This window comes from Sporothrix brasiliensis (genome assembly GCF_000820605.1).
Source record: "Sporothrix brasiliensis 5110 chromosome Unknown Cont20, whole genome shotgun sequence".
Classification (NCBI taxonomy): Eukaryota; Fungi; Ascomycota; class Sordariomycetes; order Ophiostomatales; family Ophiostomataceae; genus Sporothrix; species Sporothrix brasiliensis.
The window spans coordinates 5,355,446-5,375,092 of record NW_024467139.1 but is presented as its reverse complement, the minus strand read 5'-3'; the positions used below and the strand labels follow the sequence as shown (position 1 = coordinate 5,375,092).

Sequence of the window (19,647 nt, the reverse complement as noted above, 5' to 3'; positions counted from 1 at the left end):
TTTGTCAACGTAGCCATCGCGGTCAAAATGTACCCCGGAGTTGTAGATTTCTTTGCATATAGCGATGGTTTCTCGTGTGAAGTCAATGATCTGTATGACATTGCAAGCAATCCCAAATACAGCAAGTGCCTCCATTTAAAATGAGGCACTACCAGCAACGATGAGGGCAAGAGATTGGTGAAATTATGTTTATTCCAAAGAAATGAAATGGTGTCGCTCAAAACGTTGTAAATTCGGAGTAAAGAAACGTGCCCAAAGTAGCAGAACATCGGCGGACTGCTGCCTTTTCAAGCATCCTTCAATTTTGGGCGCAATACGCACAGCCGCACTCTGCATCAGGCACGAATCGAAATTAACAGCTGCAATTTTCCATTGGTTGTCATTTCTCATAACAGAATCATTGATTCAGGAGGTCAACCTTTGGAGAACGCGGGCGGCTAAGAAGAGTATCCGATGCGTGGGGTTGGTTTGAGATGGCGCCCGTTGGTTCGCGGGCCGAACCAGCACTAAGCGGGCCTTTTGGGGAGCGGACCAGGCACATCAATGGCACAATCAAACCATCAGGTTTAATCGTGGACAACCTCCTGAGGATTCAAACCAAGATCAATCTATTCTTCAAATTCGGCATCCAAACCCTGGAGCACTTCGCGCACCAACACAAAACTTCCCGTTGCCAGGACATGGCAGGTCTGTGATGGTGTGGTTGTAGCATCTGCATAAGCGCCAGCCAAACAATACACAGGCTCAGCGGCAAGAGCACGGATCTGTCCAATCGCAGCTGCAACAGTGTCGACGGCCTGGCAAACCGTGTCTGGACTGACGGCCTGCATTGCAACGAGAGCTTCTGTGCGCGCTGCCTCAGCTTCAGGTGGAAACACAAAAAAAGCATTGTCGAAAAAAGTATTACTTGTTGCTTTGCCTCCGTCGTTGGCGCCTGATAAAAGAGCCCGTACAAGGTCGCCCGGTTTGCGATCACGCACACTGAAGAGAAGTATGCGTCTTGGCCGTGGGGGAACCACACCTTTTATTGAGGCAGTGTCGATGTCGCCTTGTCGGGCGGAAAAAAATCGTGCCACTTCAGCCAAGCTGTCAGCCGTGTGGGCGCCGTCAACGATGTATTGCACTGAGTACGACCCTGTTTGTGTATCCGTGATGGTTTCGCAACGGCCACGAAGTGTAACCTTAGCCAAGGCAGATACGTAGTATTCTGGGAGGCTGGACGGGTCGAAAACAGAGGCAGTTAAATCGAGCGCATTGTCGCCTGCAACGCCCACTTTGCAAAGGTGGTGGCAGGCAGCAGCTGCTGCAAGAGCCATGTTATACTTTTGGAATTTTCCAGGAAGGCCAGCACCTGGGACCCCGGACCACCGAGCGACGACGTCTGGACGCACTTCGTGTAAATCTTTTACTTTTTTCTCTGCGGCTCTCAAACGGAGCACAGCGACAGCAGCTTCTCTGTCCTTTTTGCTCTCTCCTGGCGGCGTTGCTTTATCGCTCGGCTCGTAATCGCCAGGACCTTGTTGTAGTGTAAAAGCGGTAACTCCCTCTTTGAAAATACCTGCCTTGTGCCACGCTATCTCCTCAAGAGTGCGGCCGAGCATAGCAACATGGTCAATACCAAGACGCGTAACAACAGCGGTAGTGACGGACGAGGCAGGTAAAATGTTGGTTGCGTCGTACTCGCCACCAATCCCACACTCAATGACAGCCGAACGTACCCCCTGCTGCAGAAAGATGTGGAATGCCAGCAGCGTCAAGAACCGGAAGTAAAATGGCTTCGTATGTGCGCCGTATGGATCCGGATCAGAGGGATCAGCTGCTGCTGCTGCCTCGCTAAGCCGTGCCCACATGTCAAAGACGTACTTGGTGAAAAGGTCACGACTGATGTGCTTGCCATCCAGCCAGATGCGCTCCCTGACCGAGACGACATGAGGCGAAAGATAGGTGCCGACCCGGCCGACCGTGGAACCGTTAGTTTTGGCCGCTTCCACCAAAATGGCCGTGGTAAAGGCCGATACAGATCCTTTCCCCTTGGTTCCGGCAATGTGGATACACTTCAAGGGCGCCAGATCCTTCGGTATATCGGAGTAGCCCGCACGAGCCATCCACGCGACGACCTCCGGGATCGCAAGAGAGTTGAAGTCGAATGGAGCGCCATCTTCACCTTTGGGAGGCGTCTCAAAGAGGGCCGTCACATCACGGTTTGTCGGCAGTAGTGACAAAAGGCGCAAAGCACCATCGTATGTCTGAGGTATAGCTGCAAAGTTTAGGTAGCCAGCACCGCCCTTATCCTTCTTTCCCTGGTCATGGTGGAGACCAGCAGAGAGAGACGCCATCTTTGGTGCAATCAGCGAGGGCAGCCCTCGATGATCAAGTCCCACCTTCGGGTCCTTTCGATCTAGGCCTTCTTCAAAAATAATATTTTCGCCGTGACGATGAACAGTAGAAGCTGGCCGCGCAGGGCCACAGTTGGCAATTGGTAGGGTCCTTCGGAAGGCGTTTGATATTGCGCCCAAGCGCCTTGCTGCAGTTGGCGCTGTCGAAATAAGCCCGGCGTACATCCACAACATGAAAACGTCAACAGTTTCTGTAGTTGCAATTGTCAATGTTAGCCCCTGGTCACTCGGGTGAAATGTTGTCTTGCCGTAGCCGTAAACGAAACGGCAGGCACGACGATACGGCTTGCCCTTTTGAGGAGAGATTTTTTGGCAAGCGCAATCATGGTCTATGAACTGTTCGGTTAAAGACATATTATGCAATAAACCAGAGATTTGTGAGACACTTTTTGGGGGCTTAAGATTAAAAATACCCTATTTTATTGCGAGCATTACAAAACAAATAAGAATGTCTAACTTACAGAGAACCCTCAAACTATATAAAATAGACCAAGAAGTAAAATAGGGGGAGAAAACAAATGCGGCAGAACAAAGCAGGCCAGACTCCGTGACTAAAAAAAAATGTAGGGCAGTGAAGAAAAACCAAAAAAACGAAGGCAAAAGTGCATTGACAAACATAGGGACGATTAAAAGATTGTTAACACTCCACGCCAAAAGTACAACTGCATATACATCATCTAAGGAGCTTCTCTCCAGCCGCTTTAATCATTCTTACCGGCAGGATTGACGCCTGAGCTCAGCATGGGTAACTTGTAATCCTTGACCTCATCCAAGCGGAAGTGGCCCAGACTACCACCGTTGCGCCGAATCCGCCCACGTAGCCACGATGCAACACCCAGAGATATACCCAGAACACAGCCAATAGACAAGTACGGGTGTTCAGAAAAGGTCATGCGAATGTCGAAGAACAGCTTCTCAATGGCCGAGATGGTCAGCTTGGGCTTGATCTTAGGCGGTGACTGGGTGATCTTGTTGAGCGTCTCGAGGATGGACGTGCGTGATGGCAAAATGGGGTTGCCAGTCGATGTGATGTCCCAGTACCGGCGGTTATCTTCGTCATTGATAATGACGCGCTCGCCCTCCTTAATGTCGATACCGTACGTCGTACGCACCCATCGCTGCCAGAACGCGCCGTCAACCCATGCGAACGTCACCTCCTTCTTGTCGGCGCGGTCCATATTGACGCGGATGCTCTTAGCCGCGCGCAGGGCACGCTGGTCGTTGCGATCCTCGGCCTCTTCGATGCGCAGCTGCTTCGCATCACGCAACTCTTGACGCTCAAGTTGGAAAAGTTGAATCTGCTTGTCCATCCACTCGCTGGCAGCACTCTTCATCTCGCGCGTTGCAATTGCAAATGCCTCCTTGTCCTCGCGCTTCAGAATGCCCAGCACCACCAACTTGCCATCCATGATCTCGCGAGCATTCGATGCGGTCAGCTCTGGCACAATAGGCAGCCACACAGATTTCATCCAATCAAGAACACGACGCGTATCACGCATCTCGTGCGGCGTCAGTGGTGGATAATAGGTTGGCCGACCCTCGCGGGAGACAAGCAGGCGCGGCCAAGTCGTGATCTTGAACCGGTCGTACAGCGCCGGGTCGTTCGTCTTGACCAGCTTAGCGTGGCCTATCAGGCTGAGAGGCAGACGTTCAAGCGCCATAAAGTCCTCACTGGTGGTGGCAAAGTCGTAGAAATAAACGAACACGACCTCCTCCTTGGCCTCCAGCGCCTCAAAGCTGGCAGCATTCACATCTTGCACGCCCGCAACCGCATCCAGTGCCTTGTTAGCGTACGACACAAAGTCGCCCAGGCCTCTCAGACCTTCGTAGTCGACACGCTCGCCGCCGCGGAACAAAACAATCGTCGGGTAAGCATGGACGCGCACGTCCTTACAGAGGCGGGACTCCTTTTCGCAGTTCACCTCACCAATGTTGAGCTTGCCCTGCATTTCCTTAGCCAGCTGCTCCCAGTTCGCGGCCATGGCCTTGCAGTGATGGCACCAAGGGGCGTAGAACTTGATAAACCAGGTGTCCTGAGTCATCGTCACGAGCGTTTGGAAAGTCTCAGCTGTCAGTGGGACGGAGGCGCCGTTGGGGTTCTGGGGAGTCGTTGGCTTCGGCGGTCCACGGTACAGCGGAACAGGAGGTGTAGTTTTCTTCTTGGGGTCGCCGGACCCCTTGCTACTCTTTTTGTCCGCTGGAATACCGCCGATATCTTTAGCTTTGAGGGTCTTCTCAGAGACATCCTCAGGAGTTGGAACAACAATCGCCGGAGCAGCAGACGCCTCCTTGGGTTTCTCCTCAGTGGCCGTGGGGTCTGTTTTCTTCACTTCTTTGTCTTCGGCGGCAGCCTTGGCCTTCTCCTTGTTCGCTTTGGCCTTCTCAGCCTTGGCTTTGTCAGCCGCAGCGATTGCAGCTTTGTCAAGAATCTCGCCGGCGTCTTCTTTTCCGCGGGGGTGGACTGAGTCGCCCTCGCCGGGCAGGTACAGAATCGCCGGCCGCTCGCCAGGGAAGTCGCGGTCCAGGGCGCCTTCAAGATGGTGACTGAGGATGGTGCCGTTCTTTACGCCCTTGATGTCGACTATCTTCTTGCGGTCCCCGTAGAGAATAGTCGTCGGGTAAGACTGGATGCCGTTTTTGAAGCACAAATCGAAGAAAGCAACGCAGTTGATCTGTCCAAATTTGATGCCGTAGTGCTCAGCCGAGGTTGTCGTTCTCCCTTCAACCTTTTCGGTATAGTAGTACTCGTATGTCGTTTGGAAGGCTGGGGCAAACTTCTTGCAGTGGTGGCAGTATGGACTGAATGCTGTCAGGACAACAATACCCAGCACACAACAGGAGACCCGTGCCAAGTACCACTTACCTATAATGCTTTACGTAAAGATACTTCGTCGAATTGAGCTGTTCTTCGAAGTTCTTGGGTGTCAGGTTGATCAGCGGTGGCACTTTAATACCGTCGAAAATCGTCGGCTTCTCGACATCGTCAGATTTTGCTTCAGCCTTTGCTCCAGCCTTTGCTTCAGGCTTCGCATCGTCGGCAGCGACGGTGACCACCGCCATGCCCAGGAAGGGCAAAAGCGATGACAGCCGCATGGTTAAGTATCAGCAGAGATGAGGCGATCTCGCCTTCACTGTAGACAAGGCCTCCGGGCTTTCGAGGGGAGGTAGGACGGAAACGGTATTGAGGATCGGCGAAAAGGGAATTCGGGGCCGAGTTGGATCTGTCAGCAAGGAAACACGGCGTGAAATCCCACCGGCACACGCCTTCTCGGAGAAGGAAGAGGAAGGAGATGGAGATGAGCGTCGAAGGAGGCCCAAAATGAGCGAAAGTAGGAGGTAGGAGGGCGTCGCAGGGTGGGTTCAATTGAGAGGAAAATGAAGCCAAAGAGGCAATGCTGGAATCGAGGTGGAAACGCGACCAGATAAGCCTGAATTTCTCATACGCCCCGTTTGAGATTGGCTGACAAGTGGTTTTCGGGCGTTTGGCGGTTTACTTTCAGTGGCTTTCGTTAGATTTTAGTGAGCTGCCACAGGACGCCGTCGTGTATTTTGATAGGTAAATTATCTGCCAAGCGCTGGCTGTCACTCTTCCCCATTTGCACATTGATTCCTTCCATTTCAGGAGTTGAGGACAACCAGCGCAGTCTTACAGCGGAAAGGGGCTGTCCTGTTTCGCAACCAATGATAAGTCGTGTTTCATTTGAGTGCATACTTACAGCACTCCGCAAAATTGGGCCATAGGCAACGTCTGTCATTGGAATAGTTCTAGGCCTTCGTCGTACTAGTGGGGACCGCGACTTCCCCAAACACCAGACCTCAATGCAGGCCATATTCAAGACGGAAAGCATGACAGAAAAACAAAATGGACTTCTACAAAGGGGCAAGCACAACCCCCTGAAAGCCCAGCCAACACCTACCCAAGCTTTGCAACACTCATCCTTCGCCGGCACGGATAAGACGTAACGACCTGGAGCGGGGTGACCCAAATCGCCCGACATCAGCTCTTGGAGGATGGATAGCGAGGAGACGCCTACCAAGCGGGATCGCGTGTCCCCTTCCCCTTCGAATAATAAGAGGGAAATAGAAGGCGTCGAAAATAACACGTTTGTTCTCAAGTCGATGTCGACGCCGGTCAGCCCTCCACGGAAGAGGCGGCGAGGTCAAGGAGAATTGGGCGAGCGAGTGCTTGTCAGTGCGGCAACAGAGGCAGCATTCAATGAACGCAATGAGCAGACCACCAAACCATCTCGGCCTACGCTCAAAAGTCCATTTCGCCTTACGGCCATCCACGACTTGCCGGCATCAGCCAACATCGACACAGTTACGGTGCGTGACATCTTCGGCGACCCACGCGTTATTGAATGCTGGGAGTTCAACTTTCTGCACGACCTAGACTTTCTGATGAGTTCGTTCGACGACGGCGCACGACAACGAGGTTTAAATGTGCATGTGGTTCACGGCTTCTGGAAACGCGAAGATTCTCGTCGTGAGCAGCTTGAGACAGCGGCGCGGCAATATTCAAAAGACAGCAGCCAAAACGGCGGCACTATTACGCTACACACGGCGTTCATGCCAGAGCCGTTCGGAACACATCATACAAAGATGGCGGTGCTCCTCCGCAACGATGACACGGCCCAAATCATCATTCACACAGCCAATTTGATCCCCCATGACTGGTGTAACATGACACAGGCGGTGTGGCGTTCTCCTTTGCTTCCGCTTTTGACAAGCGGAAAGACGGAAGTCAAATATAAGGAAGAGAGCGGCGTTGGGCTCAGGTTCAAGTATGACTTCCTAAATTACCTTCGTTCCTACAATCAGAGACGATCAGTATGCAGTCCCCTTGTAGAGGCGCTGCAAAAATATGATTTTTCGGCCGTCCGTGCTGTACTCATCGGAAGCGTGCCCGGGCGACACCATATACCTTCCCCTGAAGAAGATGAGTTGGAAGAAAAAGATAGACAAAACCTGACGGTAGGAGACGAAGGCCGCATTGCCCACACGCGATGGGGTTGGCTGGCTATGAAGCAAGCACTGAAAAATGCCCCCTTGGGGTCACCTCAAGCAACGCCAGGCCAGTCCTCACCAGATGAGATTGTGATACAAGTGTCATCCATTGCCACTCTCGGTGGCACTGACGTCTGGCTGCAAAAGACTTTTTTTCCAGCATTGTCGAGCGGGAAAGCGACCAGCAAGTCCACACCGAAATCTTCACGACAAGCCATCGGATTCGGCTCTTTACGACAACCCCAAGAGCGGCCACCACCAAAGCCAATATTTCGTGTCATGTTTCCAACTGCCGACGAGATCAGGAGGTCCCTCGAGGGCTACGTTTCGGGATCTTCGATCCACGCCAAAATTCAGTCACCACAACAACAAAGACAGCTTGCATACATGCGCCCCATGATGTGCCATTGGGCAAACGATTCGGAGGACGGCGAGGCAATCACATCTGAAACAGGCGACAGCAAAAGAGGCGCTGGTGATGCTAAACGTCGGCGAGCAGCACCACATGTGAAGACCTATGTGCGCTATAGCAATTGCCACGACGGCTGTTATATTGACTGGGCCTTGTTGACATCTGCCAATCTCTCGAAGCAGGCCTGGGGCGAGGCTCGCTCGGCAGCGGGTGAGATACGTATCGCATCGTACGAGCTCGGCGTGCTTGTATGGCCCGAACTCTTAACGGAGGTTCCCGGCGCAACGATGCAACCGGTGTTTGGGCGTGATGACTTCAAGCTTGATGCGCCAACGACTGAGGAGCAAATAGGCCACGCAGTGCAAAAGGATTCCTCGTCGTTACCGGTATCAGTCACCGATAGAAGCAGCAGCATTGGCAACGGCGCAGTGGATGCTGATGGCTTGCCAGTGGTGCCGCTACGCATCCCGTACAGCTTGCCACTTCAACGATATGGCGCAAACGAAATTCCATGGGTCACCAGTCTACCGCACAGCGAGCCGGATTGGAGGGGTATGACTTCTGTCCGCTGGGAGGACTGATGTAGCATCAAGGTTTGTAACATGTTCTGGAGAGCAATACTAAATGGCACTCTGGCCGAAACTGGTACTTATATTTGTTCTGATTTCCTTTCAACCCAGCTTCTAGAAGGCAATTCAGGTATCATTTCGAACCACAATTGTTACCCGGTGCGTTGACAGCTTCGTTCTGCACGTTCGCCTCGGGCCAGCTGAACTTGAACCTCAATTCAATTATGAGCGAACCTTCTCCGGGACCTTGTTTGGGTCGAAGATGTGTGACTCTTTGAGTTCCTCGACGGTTTTGGCGTACTCCTGTTGAGCTTGCTCCTGGGTGAGTCCCTCGTCGACGCGGGATTGCCACGCGTTTCTCTTGGCTTTGGCCTGCGATGCGTTAGCCACCGAAAGCAAAGTCGGGTAGAAGCTGGCAACACATACCTCTAACTCATAAAAGGAAGGGGCCTTGGTGGCGTTGATGTTCTCGCCCTTGGCAACCTTGTAGAGACCTACACGACACAAACAGTCAGTCTGATCAGCCATTCCCAGTCGCGGTGCTGAAACTTGTCTTGTGATTAACACTCTTGCACGCGTCAAGCACTGACCGTAAATGTTCAACTTCTCCGTGTTCGTCAGAGGAACGGTCAGCTTCAGGATGTCCTGAGTGGCCTGTTCAAAAGCGGCAGCCGACATGATGACAGTGGGTTGTTTATTGCTCGTTCTTTGCTTGTTACGTGAAATGTTAAGACAAAGGAACGCAGTCGAGAAACGATAGCGATCGAGAGAGGAGAAGATGGAAGAACGTCAGAAGATCAGAGAGGGGAAAGAGAAAATGGAACAGTTTCTTAGCTGACGGGAAGTCTTCACCCCTAATTTGTTGGGCTTACCTTCCTTGGATGGGGCGTGGCGGGGTACGACGGAAGGCAGGCCAACGACGTACATCTCTGCATGGAGCCACCAGCCATCACAGCGTGGAGCCGTGCTGCAAACTTGCTCTGCCCCGCCTAGGCTTGTGTTAGATCATGCGCCTATCACATGGGAAACCGCGAGCAATGGTCGCTTCCCTTCCAGTTACCTTCTGTCCTCATGCCACAGCAGGAGTCCAGCTTCAGAGCCACACGAAGGCACACCGCGCCTTCCGACTAGCGTAGAGGCTTGTCCTGGCGCCCCTGCATGGCTCTTGCCCTGCGTGTCATTCTCTCTTTCTCAAATGCTTGTTGCGCTCGACCCCCGGAATAGCTCTTTCCATCGTTGACAATTTCGTATCCTTTCGTCTGGTTTCCGACCCAATGGCACGTGCTTTATGCGTGGGGCAGAGAGTGTGGAATATTCAGATGGAAGAACAATGGATCGCAGTTACACAAAATGAGGTGCTCCCGTCCCGCTCTTTCATCCCAGCTCTTAGCGAGCTCGGCAAGCAAGCAAACCTGGCCGTCGCGCATGAACAATGCCATTCAAAGCTTTGTTCTGCAAAACAGGTCAGCGAATCGGCACGCAACGCGGAAAGCAAAGTTCAAAGGTTTCTGGAGTACCGCCCCCAAAACAGGTCCAGAGCCTTAAATTGCCGGACGCTGCCCTCTCTGGCGCCCGTTGGACCTAAAAGAGTGGGGGCCTGGCCCAAACGCCATTGGTCGACACGCGGACAGCAAAGCTGTCGTCTCGGGACCGACCAGTCTCTTGACATCGGGACGGTAGTGGTTTTGCAATCTGGCATCATCGTCGCCATCTCGTCATGATTTGCATCTTCGCATCGTTGCCATCGACGGTCCTTGGAAACTCCGACACCGATACTGTGGTATCATCTAGTGGCTTAGTCCGTGCATCTTGCAAGGATGATCGAAATCGTAGGTCAAGGATTTAATGGTGCTGCCTATTGCAACAGAAAATGTGCCATCAAGCCGCCTTCGAGACAGGTCAAATCATTTCAGGTCCGTGACGATACTAACCCCGAGGTTGCAAAACGAAAAAGCAACAAGAGAAACATGCGGGGGGTCTAAGTATTTGTATTGATGCTAATAGCGTTGTGTTAAGAAAAATATCTCCTCGTGCTAATATTCAATTCCAAAAAAAAGGAAAGAAAAGAAAAGAAAAGAAAAAGGACTTGGGCTCCAGGAACCGGGTCACAGGCACCGAAATAATAACCGAATGTCTATCGTAATATAATTACGTATATGCACCATGTCGTACGGTGCATGGTTTAATGCTCCGTATTAGACAGCATCTCCTTATGTCGTACGTCTTACAAATTACACAAGAAAACAATACGGTGACAATATACAGATCATTATCATTTGTATCCTCTCGAGGCGAGAGCGGCCAGCGAATGGTAGACGACGAGGTGAGTGTAGCTTTCAATATCAGCGTGACAGGTGACCTTGTCGAGCATGACCATACTGCCAGTTCTCGTAATGGATTTTACAAAGCAGAGACAAAAGGAATAATACACCAAATGGCCACTGGCGCAATGCCACAGACGCAATGCCACGGACATCGCACGGGAGAGTTGTGCCACGGAGCACAACCAGGGGCAGAAGTGAGCGAAACACACAAGTCCTGTACGGGAGAGTTGGTGGTGCAAGTATTCGACCGAAATAACTATCGAAAGACAACCCAGGTTAGAAGTAAGCAGAGAGTACGCGTAGTTCGTTCGGAAACGGAGCACGGTGTCATTTGAATTTCGCGTCCAGAATATGAGTTGTTGGTCGTCAGTGTAACAAGCAACCACGCTCCGACCTCCCAGGTAAATGGGGATGGGAAAAGCTGTTTGTCGTAGTAATATGAAAACCTTCTTTTTTACGTGTACTTCTTGACTTCTTGTATCTATCTCTTTACTCTTCTCGTTTTGCTCGGGCCGCCTCGACACGCGCCGCGTGGACTGACCTTCGTTCCCGTCTTCATAGTTCTTTTCTGGTTCTGACTTGGATCCGACGTTTTGAAATTGCTCGCCCCGCCCAGACTCGCAAGCTCATCTCTTCCAGCCTGGTACACCCTTCTTTTGTCAAATAATACAAATCCTAAACGTTGATCGCGACATTGCTTCAGGTCAAGCTAGTCCTTTGATCTAGAGCAATCCATAAAAGGAAGTCTCGCCCCCAGTTAGCCCGCCGTCTCTAATTTAGACAGAAGGAACAGCCGGGTAGCTTCTTTCCTTTAGCACTGGTCAAGCTTGTATTTTGTACCCTGCACCTTCCCATCCAAGCTTCTTTTCTATTCTTTCCCATTTGTACGGTTTTCCGCCTTCACAGCTTCCAAAAGTATCCTGCTCGTTGCACTCTCTTTCCCTTGGCCAAATCTTTCCCCAAAATGGTTCCCACAGTCGTGATTCTCGGCGGTGCATATGGTGGTCTTCAGATCGCCCACAGCCTGCTCAAAAACAACAAGGAGGCGAAAGTCATCCTAGTTTCCAAGGTGCGCCCCGGTTGTATCTTATTTTTGCTACCAGCTCAAACACAAATTAATACGTGCACAGAACAGCCACTTTTATTGGAACCTCGCCTCGGTGCGCGCCATTGTGCCGGGCAGTGTCGAGGACAAGCAATTGTTTCTATCTCTGGCAGATGCGCTCTCCCGCTACTCCAAGGAGCGCTATGAGATCGTCATTGGCTCGGCAGAGTCTGTCGATACCAACACCAAGACAGTCAAGGTTGCCATCCCTGGCACCGCAGAGCAACGGGCCATCTCCTACGACCAGCTTGTCCTGGCCACAGGCTCCCGGAACACCCAGCCGGAAAGGCGTGCTGATGCCGCCGCTGACGAAGCCGTCCCTGCGACGCCATGGAAGGCAGACGGCACCTACGAAGACATCACGGCCCTTCTCGACACCACGCGGGAGAAGGTCAAGGCCGCCAAGCGCATTGTTATCGCTGGCGGCGGCGCCACGGGCGTCGAGGTCGCTGCTGAGCTCGGCCATGCATTCGGTGGTAAGCCGGCCGACAAGGGAGGCAAAGAAATTATCTTGCTATCGGCCGGCGCCGAAATTCTGAGTGGCGACGCGATTGCCGGATCCGCCCTCAACAAGCTGAAGAAGCTCCACGTCGATGTGCGCACTGGCGCTGGCGTCTCGGCAGCACACACGCTGCCCGATGGTCGCGTCGGGCTGACCGTGGCAGGCGCGTCGGAGCCACTCGTCGCCGATCTATACCTGGCCGCCGTGGGCCTGACGCCCAACACCGAGTACCTCGACGCGTCCCTCCTCACTGATCGCAAGACGGTCGATGTCGACGAGTTCTACCACGTCAAGGGCGTGGCCAGTAAGGACGTTTGGGCCGTGGGCGACATTGTCAGCAAGCCGCGTGCTGGGTTTGTCATTACAATGAAACAGGCCGAGGGCGTGGCCAAGAACGTAGACGTTGTTTTAAAGGGCAAGGCGCCACAGGCTGTGAAGCTGCTTCCTGTCGACGTCTTGGTCGTGGCGGCCGGCCCCAACCGTGGTACGGGCCGTGTTGGCTCGTTGCGCCTACCGTCCCTGGCTGTGCGGTATATTAAGGCGCGCACACTGGGCCTGCAGATGCTGTCAGGCTTCCGGGACGGCAGCGCGGCCTAGTGGGAGTGCCGAGAAAATGGAGTGATTTCAGAACGGGTCGTTTCGAATAGTAGGAAGAAAGGATGAGGAGGAATACCCCAGAGTTTGTTTTTGGTTCACCGTCTTAGTTTATGCCTTATACCAGTTCATCTAACAGCGAGCGGTTCGAGTCCTTCAAGTTTGATGGTTCGCTAGGTAGACTAATTTTCGTAAAATGAATAAAATAGGTTTGATTTTCAACACGTTGATTGCACCTCTTTACAGTATTATTTACATTGGAGGCCAAGACGTAAAGACACAGGGGAAGTGATCCCAAAAAGTTAATGAAAAAATAATTTGTTTCGCTCTTTCAAAACAGGAATATAAGCACCAAAAGCCACACCATATCCCGCCATACTATCTCACCTCGCAGCCTTGGCATCGTCAATGTCGCGACGCAGCTGCTCGAGGACCTGCTCACGCTGCCGCAGGTGTGATTCCAGGCTCTCTACTTGCTCGCGCACCGTTGCCAGGTCGTCTGTCACACCCTTCAGGCCGCTGCCGGCCTTGGCCTTGCCCGTGCCTTCCTCGAGGTCGCGCAGCTCCTGGCGCTTGTAGTCCAGCAGCTGCTCCAGCTCGCGCTTGATCAGCGCAGGCTTCGTGTCACGCTTGCCGCCACTCGCCTTGGACCCAGACCGCCGCGCTGCGCCCGCCTCGATCTCTTGGATACGGCCCTCTAGCTCGGCCAGCTGCTTCTTCAGGCGCACCTCCTCCCAGTCCTCGGTCTTTTGTGCCGTCGAGAAGTCGGTGCCAGTGGCCTTGAAGCCGCTACGGCCGAGCCGCGTCAGGTACTGGTCGCCAAACTTGGCCTTGCGGCCCGTCGCCGTGCTGTCGTCGGCACGCGTTGCCCAGCGTGAGTTTGCGGCGGCCGTACTGGCGTTGCCGACCTGGTAGTCGATTTGGTTGCGCTCGAAGCTGGCGCGCAGCGAGGCAGGGACGGTGCGCGGGATGCGGAAGCCCTCGTGGCGGTAGTTGAGGATGTGCAAGAAAGCAAGAGAGGCGTCCTTGCCAATCGATGGAGCGGCGGCCGGGTTCACCAGGTTCCAGGCGGAGCGGATGTCGGTATCGGGGACGTCGAGCGAGTCGTAGAGGTCCTGAAGGGAGGAAAAGGCCACGTCGCCGCGCATGTCCCGGCTCTCCAGGTAGATCTGCTCGTACTTGGCCTTGTCGGCGGGGCTCATGTACCAGTCGAAGCCGTCCTTGAGGCTCGGCGAGTCCGGGTCGTCGTCCACGGCCACCTGTTCGAACTGTGCTGCCTTTCCTGTGAGCGCACGGCCAGCCTGCACGAGATGCGCCTTGGACTCGGGCACCAGCCAGTCGGGCAGCGCATTCGGAACGTCCGGATATTCCTAAGGCAACGGTAGAAACGACATGTTAGCAGCGAAGAAGACGAGACACAGCATTCTTCTCTGCCGAGCGTACGTGCTTCCGTCAACCCCTCCTGTTTAACTCACCCCGTTCAAAATGTCAAAGATCAGCCGCATGGCGACGCAAAACTCTTCAAAGTCCAGGTTGCCGTCGTTGTCAACGTCCGCCAGGTCCCACACACGCTCCAGCTGGCCGTCGCGCAGGCCACTGTTCTTCAGCACCGGCGCCGCCATCTCGCCCGTCAAGAACTTGCCGCCATTGGTGCGGTTCGAGAAGATGTTCCAGTACGTCTCGATCTCCTTCTGCTCGATCCGTGGAGGTGCCATCTTGTACAAAGTCTGACTGTGTAGATGTGCAGCTGCCGTGTCTTTCGTTTGGGGTGATGCTCGCCGATTCGATGCCGCCTGCTCAAGCTCGCTCGATCGCTCCAGCTGCAAGACTGCCCCGTCTTTCTGTCGGGTGTCTCTCCCCGGCCGGCGTGGAATTTGACTGCGTCGGAAGTGGAATGGAATGTCGTTTGTGGTAGCAAAGCCGTGGATGTCCCGGTCTCAAACTCGCAGTGCGCACGCGGCCTCCAACTCGTCTTATGGGGAGCTTCCAGGCGCAATAGGGTCAGCCTGCTAGGCCGGCCTGTCCGCTCAAGCACATAGTGGGGCGGGCGGCGTATTCCACAACTAGCAAGTGCTGTGACGAACAGCATCAGCGAGGTGTGGCTTGACGTATGTGGCGCATATGTGTTGCCCGGCCAATCGGCCCCATACCGCCACACCTATCAATGGCCACACCCTTGTTGACTGTCCCGCATTTCCCACCACCTGTCAGCTACCGAGAATGTCAACAAGCCGACACCAACGGAATCGCCCCGTTCGGCCTTCAACCCACACACCAGAGCCACCACCACCCTGCAAGGCCGCGCCGAGCCCTGGCATATCTGCAACCCTATCCAGGTGTCTTTCCCCACGAGCCTCCCTTGCTGCACACTCCCGCTCACATCAAGTGTCGGCTTCATGTCGTCAGAACGCGTCGATTTCGCTGGTTAACTGTTCTGCTTTACATTTTGCCTTGTCTTTTTTATACATATCACACGCATCGCGACATTGCTTCTATCGACGGCGACATACGCGCCCAGTGTTGGACCAAGATAATCGCCTTTACACTCGGCTGCACGGCAGCATCGCTTGTCGCGTTCTTTTCATCCTTCCATATCTCATCCTCGTCTTCACACAAACATGGCACTCACACGGGAAGCGCCTTCACGAAGGGCCACCAATGCCTCGACGACCATGACCGGCTACCGGTCAGCCAGCAGCAGTGCCGCCTCGCGACCTGGGGTTCGACAACCGACGAAACGCGCCTCAACGGCACGACCCCAACTGACATCCACATCACTTTCCTCCGCAACATCCTCGTCGCGTTTCGGACGAGCCGGCGCCATCTCTCCAGCTGAGTCGCTCATGTCGGTGGCCACGACCGCTGCCGCTGGTCTGAAGCGCAAGGAGCGTGATTTTGAAGCGGCAGCCGCTGCCGACAACGACTCCGTCATTCTCTCCCTCGCCGAGGAGACCAACATCAATGTCGTTGTGCGGTGCCGCGGTCGCAACGAGCGCGAGGTCCGCGAGAACAGCGCAGTCGTTGTCAACACTGACGGCGCCATGGGCAAGAATGTTGAGCTGATGATGGGCCCGAACGCTCTGAGTAACAAGACATACAACTTTGACCGCGTGTTCTCACCCGCTGCCGACCAAGCCATGATCTTTGACGACGTTGTCAGGCCCATACTAGATGAGGTGAGCGCCCGCTGTCAACGTTTTGGCAAATGCCCGTGCTCTATGTCGTCGCTTCTTTGTCCTGCTAATCCATGTACCAGATGCTCACGGGCTTCAACTGCACAATCTTCGCATACGGCCAAACTGGCACTGGCAAAACCTACACAATGTCCGGCGACATGAGCGAGTCCCTGGGTCTGCTCACCGACGCTGCCGGCATCATTCCACGCGTGCTTCAGGCTCTCTTCAACAAGCTTAATGCGGACGAGAGCACCGACAGCGTCGTCCGCTGCTCCTTCATCGAACTCTACAACGAAGAACTACGCGACCTTCTTTCCGTCGACAGCGACGGAAGCAGCAGCTCAAAGCTCAAGATCTACGACGACAACTCGCGCAAGGGACACGCTACTACCGTCGTCCAGGGCATGGAGGAGCGCCATATTGCCTCGGCCGCCGACGGCATCAAGCGCTTGCAGGAAGGAAGCGTCCGTCGCCAGGTGGCCGCTACCAAGTGCAACGATCTGAGCAGTCGCAGTCATACCGTCTTCACCATCACCGTGCAGACAAAGCACATCACCGAGACGGGCGAGGATTTCTTTAACACGGGAAAGCTCAACCTGGTCGATCTGGCGGGTAGTGAGAACATCCAGCGCTCAGGTGCCGAGAACAAGCGCGCCGCCGAGGCGGGTCTGATCAACAAGAGCTTGCTGACGCTGGGCCGAGTCATCAACGCGCTCGTTGATCGGACTGCACATGTGCCGTACCGCGAATCGAAATTGACTCGCCTGCTCCAAGACTCGCTAGGCGGTCGCACAAAAACCTGCATCATCGCCACCATCTCGACAGCCAAGAGCAATCTCGAAGAGACCATCTCCACGCTCGACTATGCATTTCGCGCCAAGAACATCCGCAATAAGCCGCAGGTGAACCAGCTTATCAACAAGAAGACCCTACTGCGGGAATTCACGGCCGAAATCGAAAAGCTAAAGTGCGACCTCATTGCTACACGGCAGCGCAATGGCGTCTACCTGCCCAACGACACGTACGAGGAGATGACCGTGCAAAGCGAGTCTCGCCGTATCCTGGCCGAAGAACAGGCCGCAAAGATTGAGACGATGGAGGCCAACCTACGACACAAGCTACAGGAGCTACTCGAGCTGACATCAAACTTTATGGGGCTCAAAAAGGAACACGAAGACGCGAAAACAGAGATGAGCGAGACAAAGGACGTGCTGGGTCAAACTGAGCTTGTGCTCTCTGCAACACGCAAAACACTCGCTGAAGAGACCTACGTCCGCCAGGCGCATCAGTCCACGGAAGAAAAACTAGCATCAATGGGCAATGATCTCATTTCGACTCTCGAGCGCACGGTCGGCGACATTGACGGCCTACGAGCCAAGAACCGTCGCAAGTCTGACCTCCAGGGTGTCAACCGCAACGCATGGGCCGGCTCTCAAGCCCAGGTCTCCGAAGTGACGAGACTTGTGGAATCCCGTATTCTCGGTCTTCGTGCGTCTCAGGAGCAGCATATTTCCAACATCTCCCGCCGCATGCAGAGCTTTGTCGAGGAAGGACAACAGAGTCTGGCATCGACACAAGCCCTACTAGACCAGAACCTGGCATCATTTGAGGCTTCGAAGTACGAAATGCTGGCACAGCAAGGCGCATCCAAGCAGGACCTGGACCAAGTTCTACAGGAGATTCGCGCCGTTCGTGACCATATCCAGGAACACGTCGGCGAGAGTCTTCAGACCATTGCGTCCGCCGCAGAGCGCATTGCAGAGGACGTCCTGAGTGAACTGAGCACATTCCACAACCAGCTGCACACATCATACAGCACGTTGGGAAAGGACTTCAAAAGCACGTTTGAAGATTTGCTGAAGCACATAGGTGCACAACGAGACGAGTCTGATGCTCTGCGCACGAAAGTTGAGGAGGCCAGTCAGACAGCAGTTCAGGCAAATGCGACTGTTGCTGCGCAAATACAACAAGCGATTGACGAAGAGCGAAAACAAGCGGCAGCAGATAGGCAGCAACTCCTCACACAAATCGGTACCCTCATCACCGAACAGGCGACAAAACAGGACATTCGGTTCACGGCCAAGACCAACGCCATCCGTGAACAAATGGTGGAGTCCAATACGGCATTTGAAGGCAGCCTCGAGACCTATGCTAAGGGTATGGATGCATGGAATACTGCCTCCGAGGAATTTGCTCAAGGCGCGAGTGAATCGCGCGATGCCTTGAAACTGAGACTGCAGGAGGACTGGACGGTAAGCATCTCTCAATTGGTTTATGTCTGTCTTGCTTTCTGTCAGTTTACTAACAATGGTGACTTTCCCCTTCTACAGACTGCCAACGAACACAGCACATCCATCCAAAACACGACAAGGTCGGTTCATGCCGAGACCGTCCGTGTTGTTGGCGAGCAGATGAAGGACCTGGACGTCAAGATGCAGGACTTGGACAACCTCGTTACGCGTGCTACATCAAGCAATGACGAACACCTCGCCGAACATACAGCATCAGTTTCCAAAATATCCGAGACTGTGACAGCTACGTTTTCTGAGCTATCAGCTCATGCGCAGGAAACGATCGGTCGCGGAGAGCGCTTTATGGAAGAAGCCGAAGCCGATATCAAGGGCCAGCGCAGTGACTGGGAGCCGACAGAAGGCACTCTGTGCCAGCCGCTGAATGACCTGAGAGCTTGTATCTCCAACACCGCGCTCCGCGAGTACGTGCCTACCGGCGAAACGCCAGAAAAGGTCCAGTACACGTACCCTCTGGACCTACCACGGACGGCCCCACATCATGTCTTGATTTCTGGCCTGAACAACAAGGGTACCGTGTCCTCCAAAACTGAAGAGAGCGGCGACATCGAAGACGACATCCTTGGTGATGATGACGACGAGTTCCGCGACGAGCTGCTCGATACAATGCCCTCGCCGAGCAAGCCACCTGTGAACAGTGATAGTGCAACCGTCCCTGTCGTGTTTAACGACTTCGACGCTTCCGCCTCAGCCACAGAGCCCGAAAGTAATGGGACATTCACGCGTGCATCTTCTCAGCCACCGTCTGCCGCCCCGGTCTCGTCGATACCATCCATGGGTATGAGCTTACGTGAGGTGAACCCGAACTTAACGACCGGCTCAACTTTGTTTGATCCCGGTGCCAGCACCATGTCGCTGAAGGGTAATGGTGGCAAAGATGGCAGCCACCTCGGCCTTATGGCTGCCAGCATTGAAGGCGCCAAGAACGCCGGGGCCACCAAGGGGTCCTCCAACGGCTCTGGTCACGGCCACACTCTGCCGACCTACCGTCGGAGAAGCCTGCGCCAGAACCACGGCCCACCGCCGGCGAAGCAAGCCAAGACGCGGACATCGGTAATGACCTTCGAAGGCCGCGAGAACGTGCCGCCGGCAGCGTTTTCGCAGAGCCTGTCACGGCGTCGGAGCCCGCGGCTGAACTAGATAGGAGAGGATACCACGAACGCAGGGCATAAGAAAAGAATGCCGGGATAGGTTTGTTGGTTGCAGTGTATGGCCTTTGTTTTTGAAAAATGGCCTTGGTTGTTGTACTCTTT

General features: G+C 54.1%; 7 protein-coding genes across 7 annotated transcripts; 3 read left to right on the top strand and 4 right to left on the bottom strand.

The window, feature by feature from the left end:
* Positions 1–1,240: 1,240 nt before the first annotated feature.
* On the bottom strand, positions 1,241–2,336 carry SPBR_07507 (uncharacterized protein; the record flags this gene model as incomplete). The annotated part of the gene is made up of 2 exons (XM_040765761.1): positions 1,241–1,381; positions 1,719–2,336. 2 exons carry the CDS (start codon positions 2,334–2,336, stop codon positions 1,241–1,243), a joined length of 759 nt encoding a protein of 252 aa, XP_040617425.1.
* A 761-nt stretch (positions 2,337–3,097) lies between these two features.
* SPBR_06700 (protein disulfide-isomerase) lies at positions 3,098–5,489 on the bottom strand (the record flags this gene model as incomplete). The annotated part of the gene is made up of 2 exons (XM_040764956.1): positions 3,098–5,195; positions 5,260–5,489. 2 exons carry the CDS (start codon positions 5,487–5,489, stop codon positions 3,098–3,100), a joined length of 2,328 nt encoding a protein of 775 aa, XP_040617424.1.
* A 1,026-nt stretch (positions 5,490–6,515) lies between these two features.
* Positions 6,516–8,396, top strand: SPBR_06936 (tyrosyl-DNA phosphodiesterase; the record flags this gene model as incomplete). The annotated part of the gene is made up of 1 exon (XM_040765192.1): positions 6,516–8,396. The coding sequence occupies one exon, from the start codon at positions 6,516–6,518 to the stop codon at positions 8,394–8,396; it is 1,881 nt and encodes a 626-aa protein (XP_040617423.1).
* Positions 8,397–8,606: 210 nt separating this feature from the next.
* SPBR_07965 (diazepam-binding protein inhibitor (GABA receptor modulator, acyl-CoA-binding protein)) lies at positions 8,607–9,062 on the bottom strand (the record flags this gene model as incomplete). Its single annotated transcript, XM_040766217.1, has 3 exons — positions 8,607–8,756; positions 8,811–8,878; positions 8,975–9,062. 3 exons carry the CDS (start codon positions 9,060–9,062, stop codon positions 8,607–8,609), a joined length of 306 nt encoding a protein of 101 aa, XP_040617422.1.
* A 2,610-nt stretch (positions 9,063–11,672) lies between these two features.
* SPBR_08987 (uncharacterized protein) lies at positions 11,673–12,912 on the top strand (the record flags this gene model as incomplete). Its single annotated transcript, XM_040767113.1, has 2 exons — positions 11,673–11,777; positions 11,839–12,912. 2 exons carry the CDS (start codon positions 11,673–11,675, stop codon positions 12,910–12,912), a joined length of 1,179 nt encoding a protein of 392 aa, XP_040617421.1.
* A 380-nt stretch (positions 12,913–13,292) lies between these two features.
* Positions 13,293–14,624, bottom strand: SPBR_07314 (actin cytoskeleton-regulatory complex protein; the record flags this gene model as incomplete). Its single annotated transcript, XM_040765568.1, has 2 exons — positions 13,293–14,279; positions 14,385–14,624. The coding sequence occupies 2 exons, from the start codon at positions 14,622–14,624 to the stop codon at positions 13,293–13,295; spliced, it is 1,227 nt and encodes a 408-aa protein (XP_040617420.1).
* A 903-nt stretch (positions 14,625–15,527) lies between these two features.
* SPBR_06402 (kinesin family member 11) lies at positions 15,528–19,534 on the top strand (the record flags this gene model as incomplete). The annotated part of the gene is made up of 3 exons (XM_040764659.1): positions 15,528–16,085; positions 16,166–18,337; positions 18,416–19,534. 3 exons carry the CDS (start codon positions 15,528–15,530, stop codon positions 19,532–19,534), a joined length of 3,849 nt encoding a protein of 1,282 aa, XP_040617419.1.
* Positions 19,535–19,647: the final 113 nt, after the last annotated feature.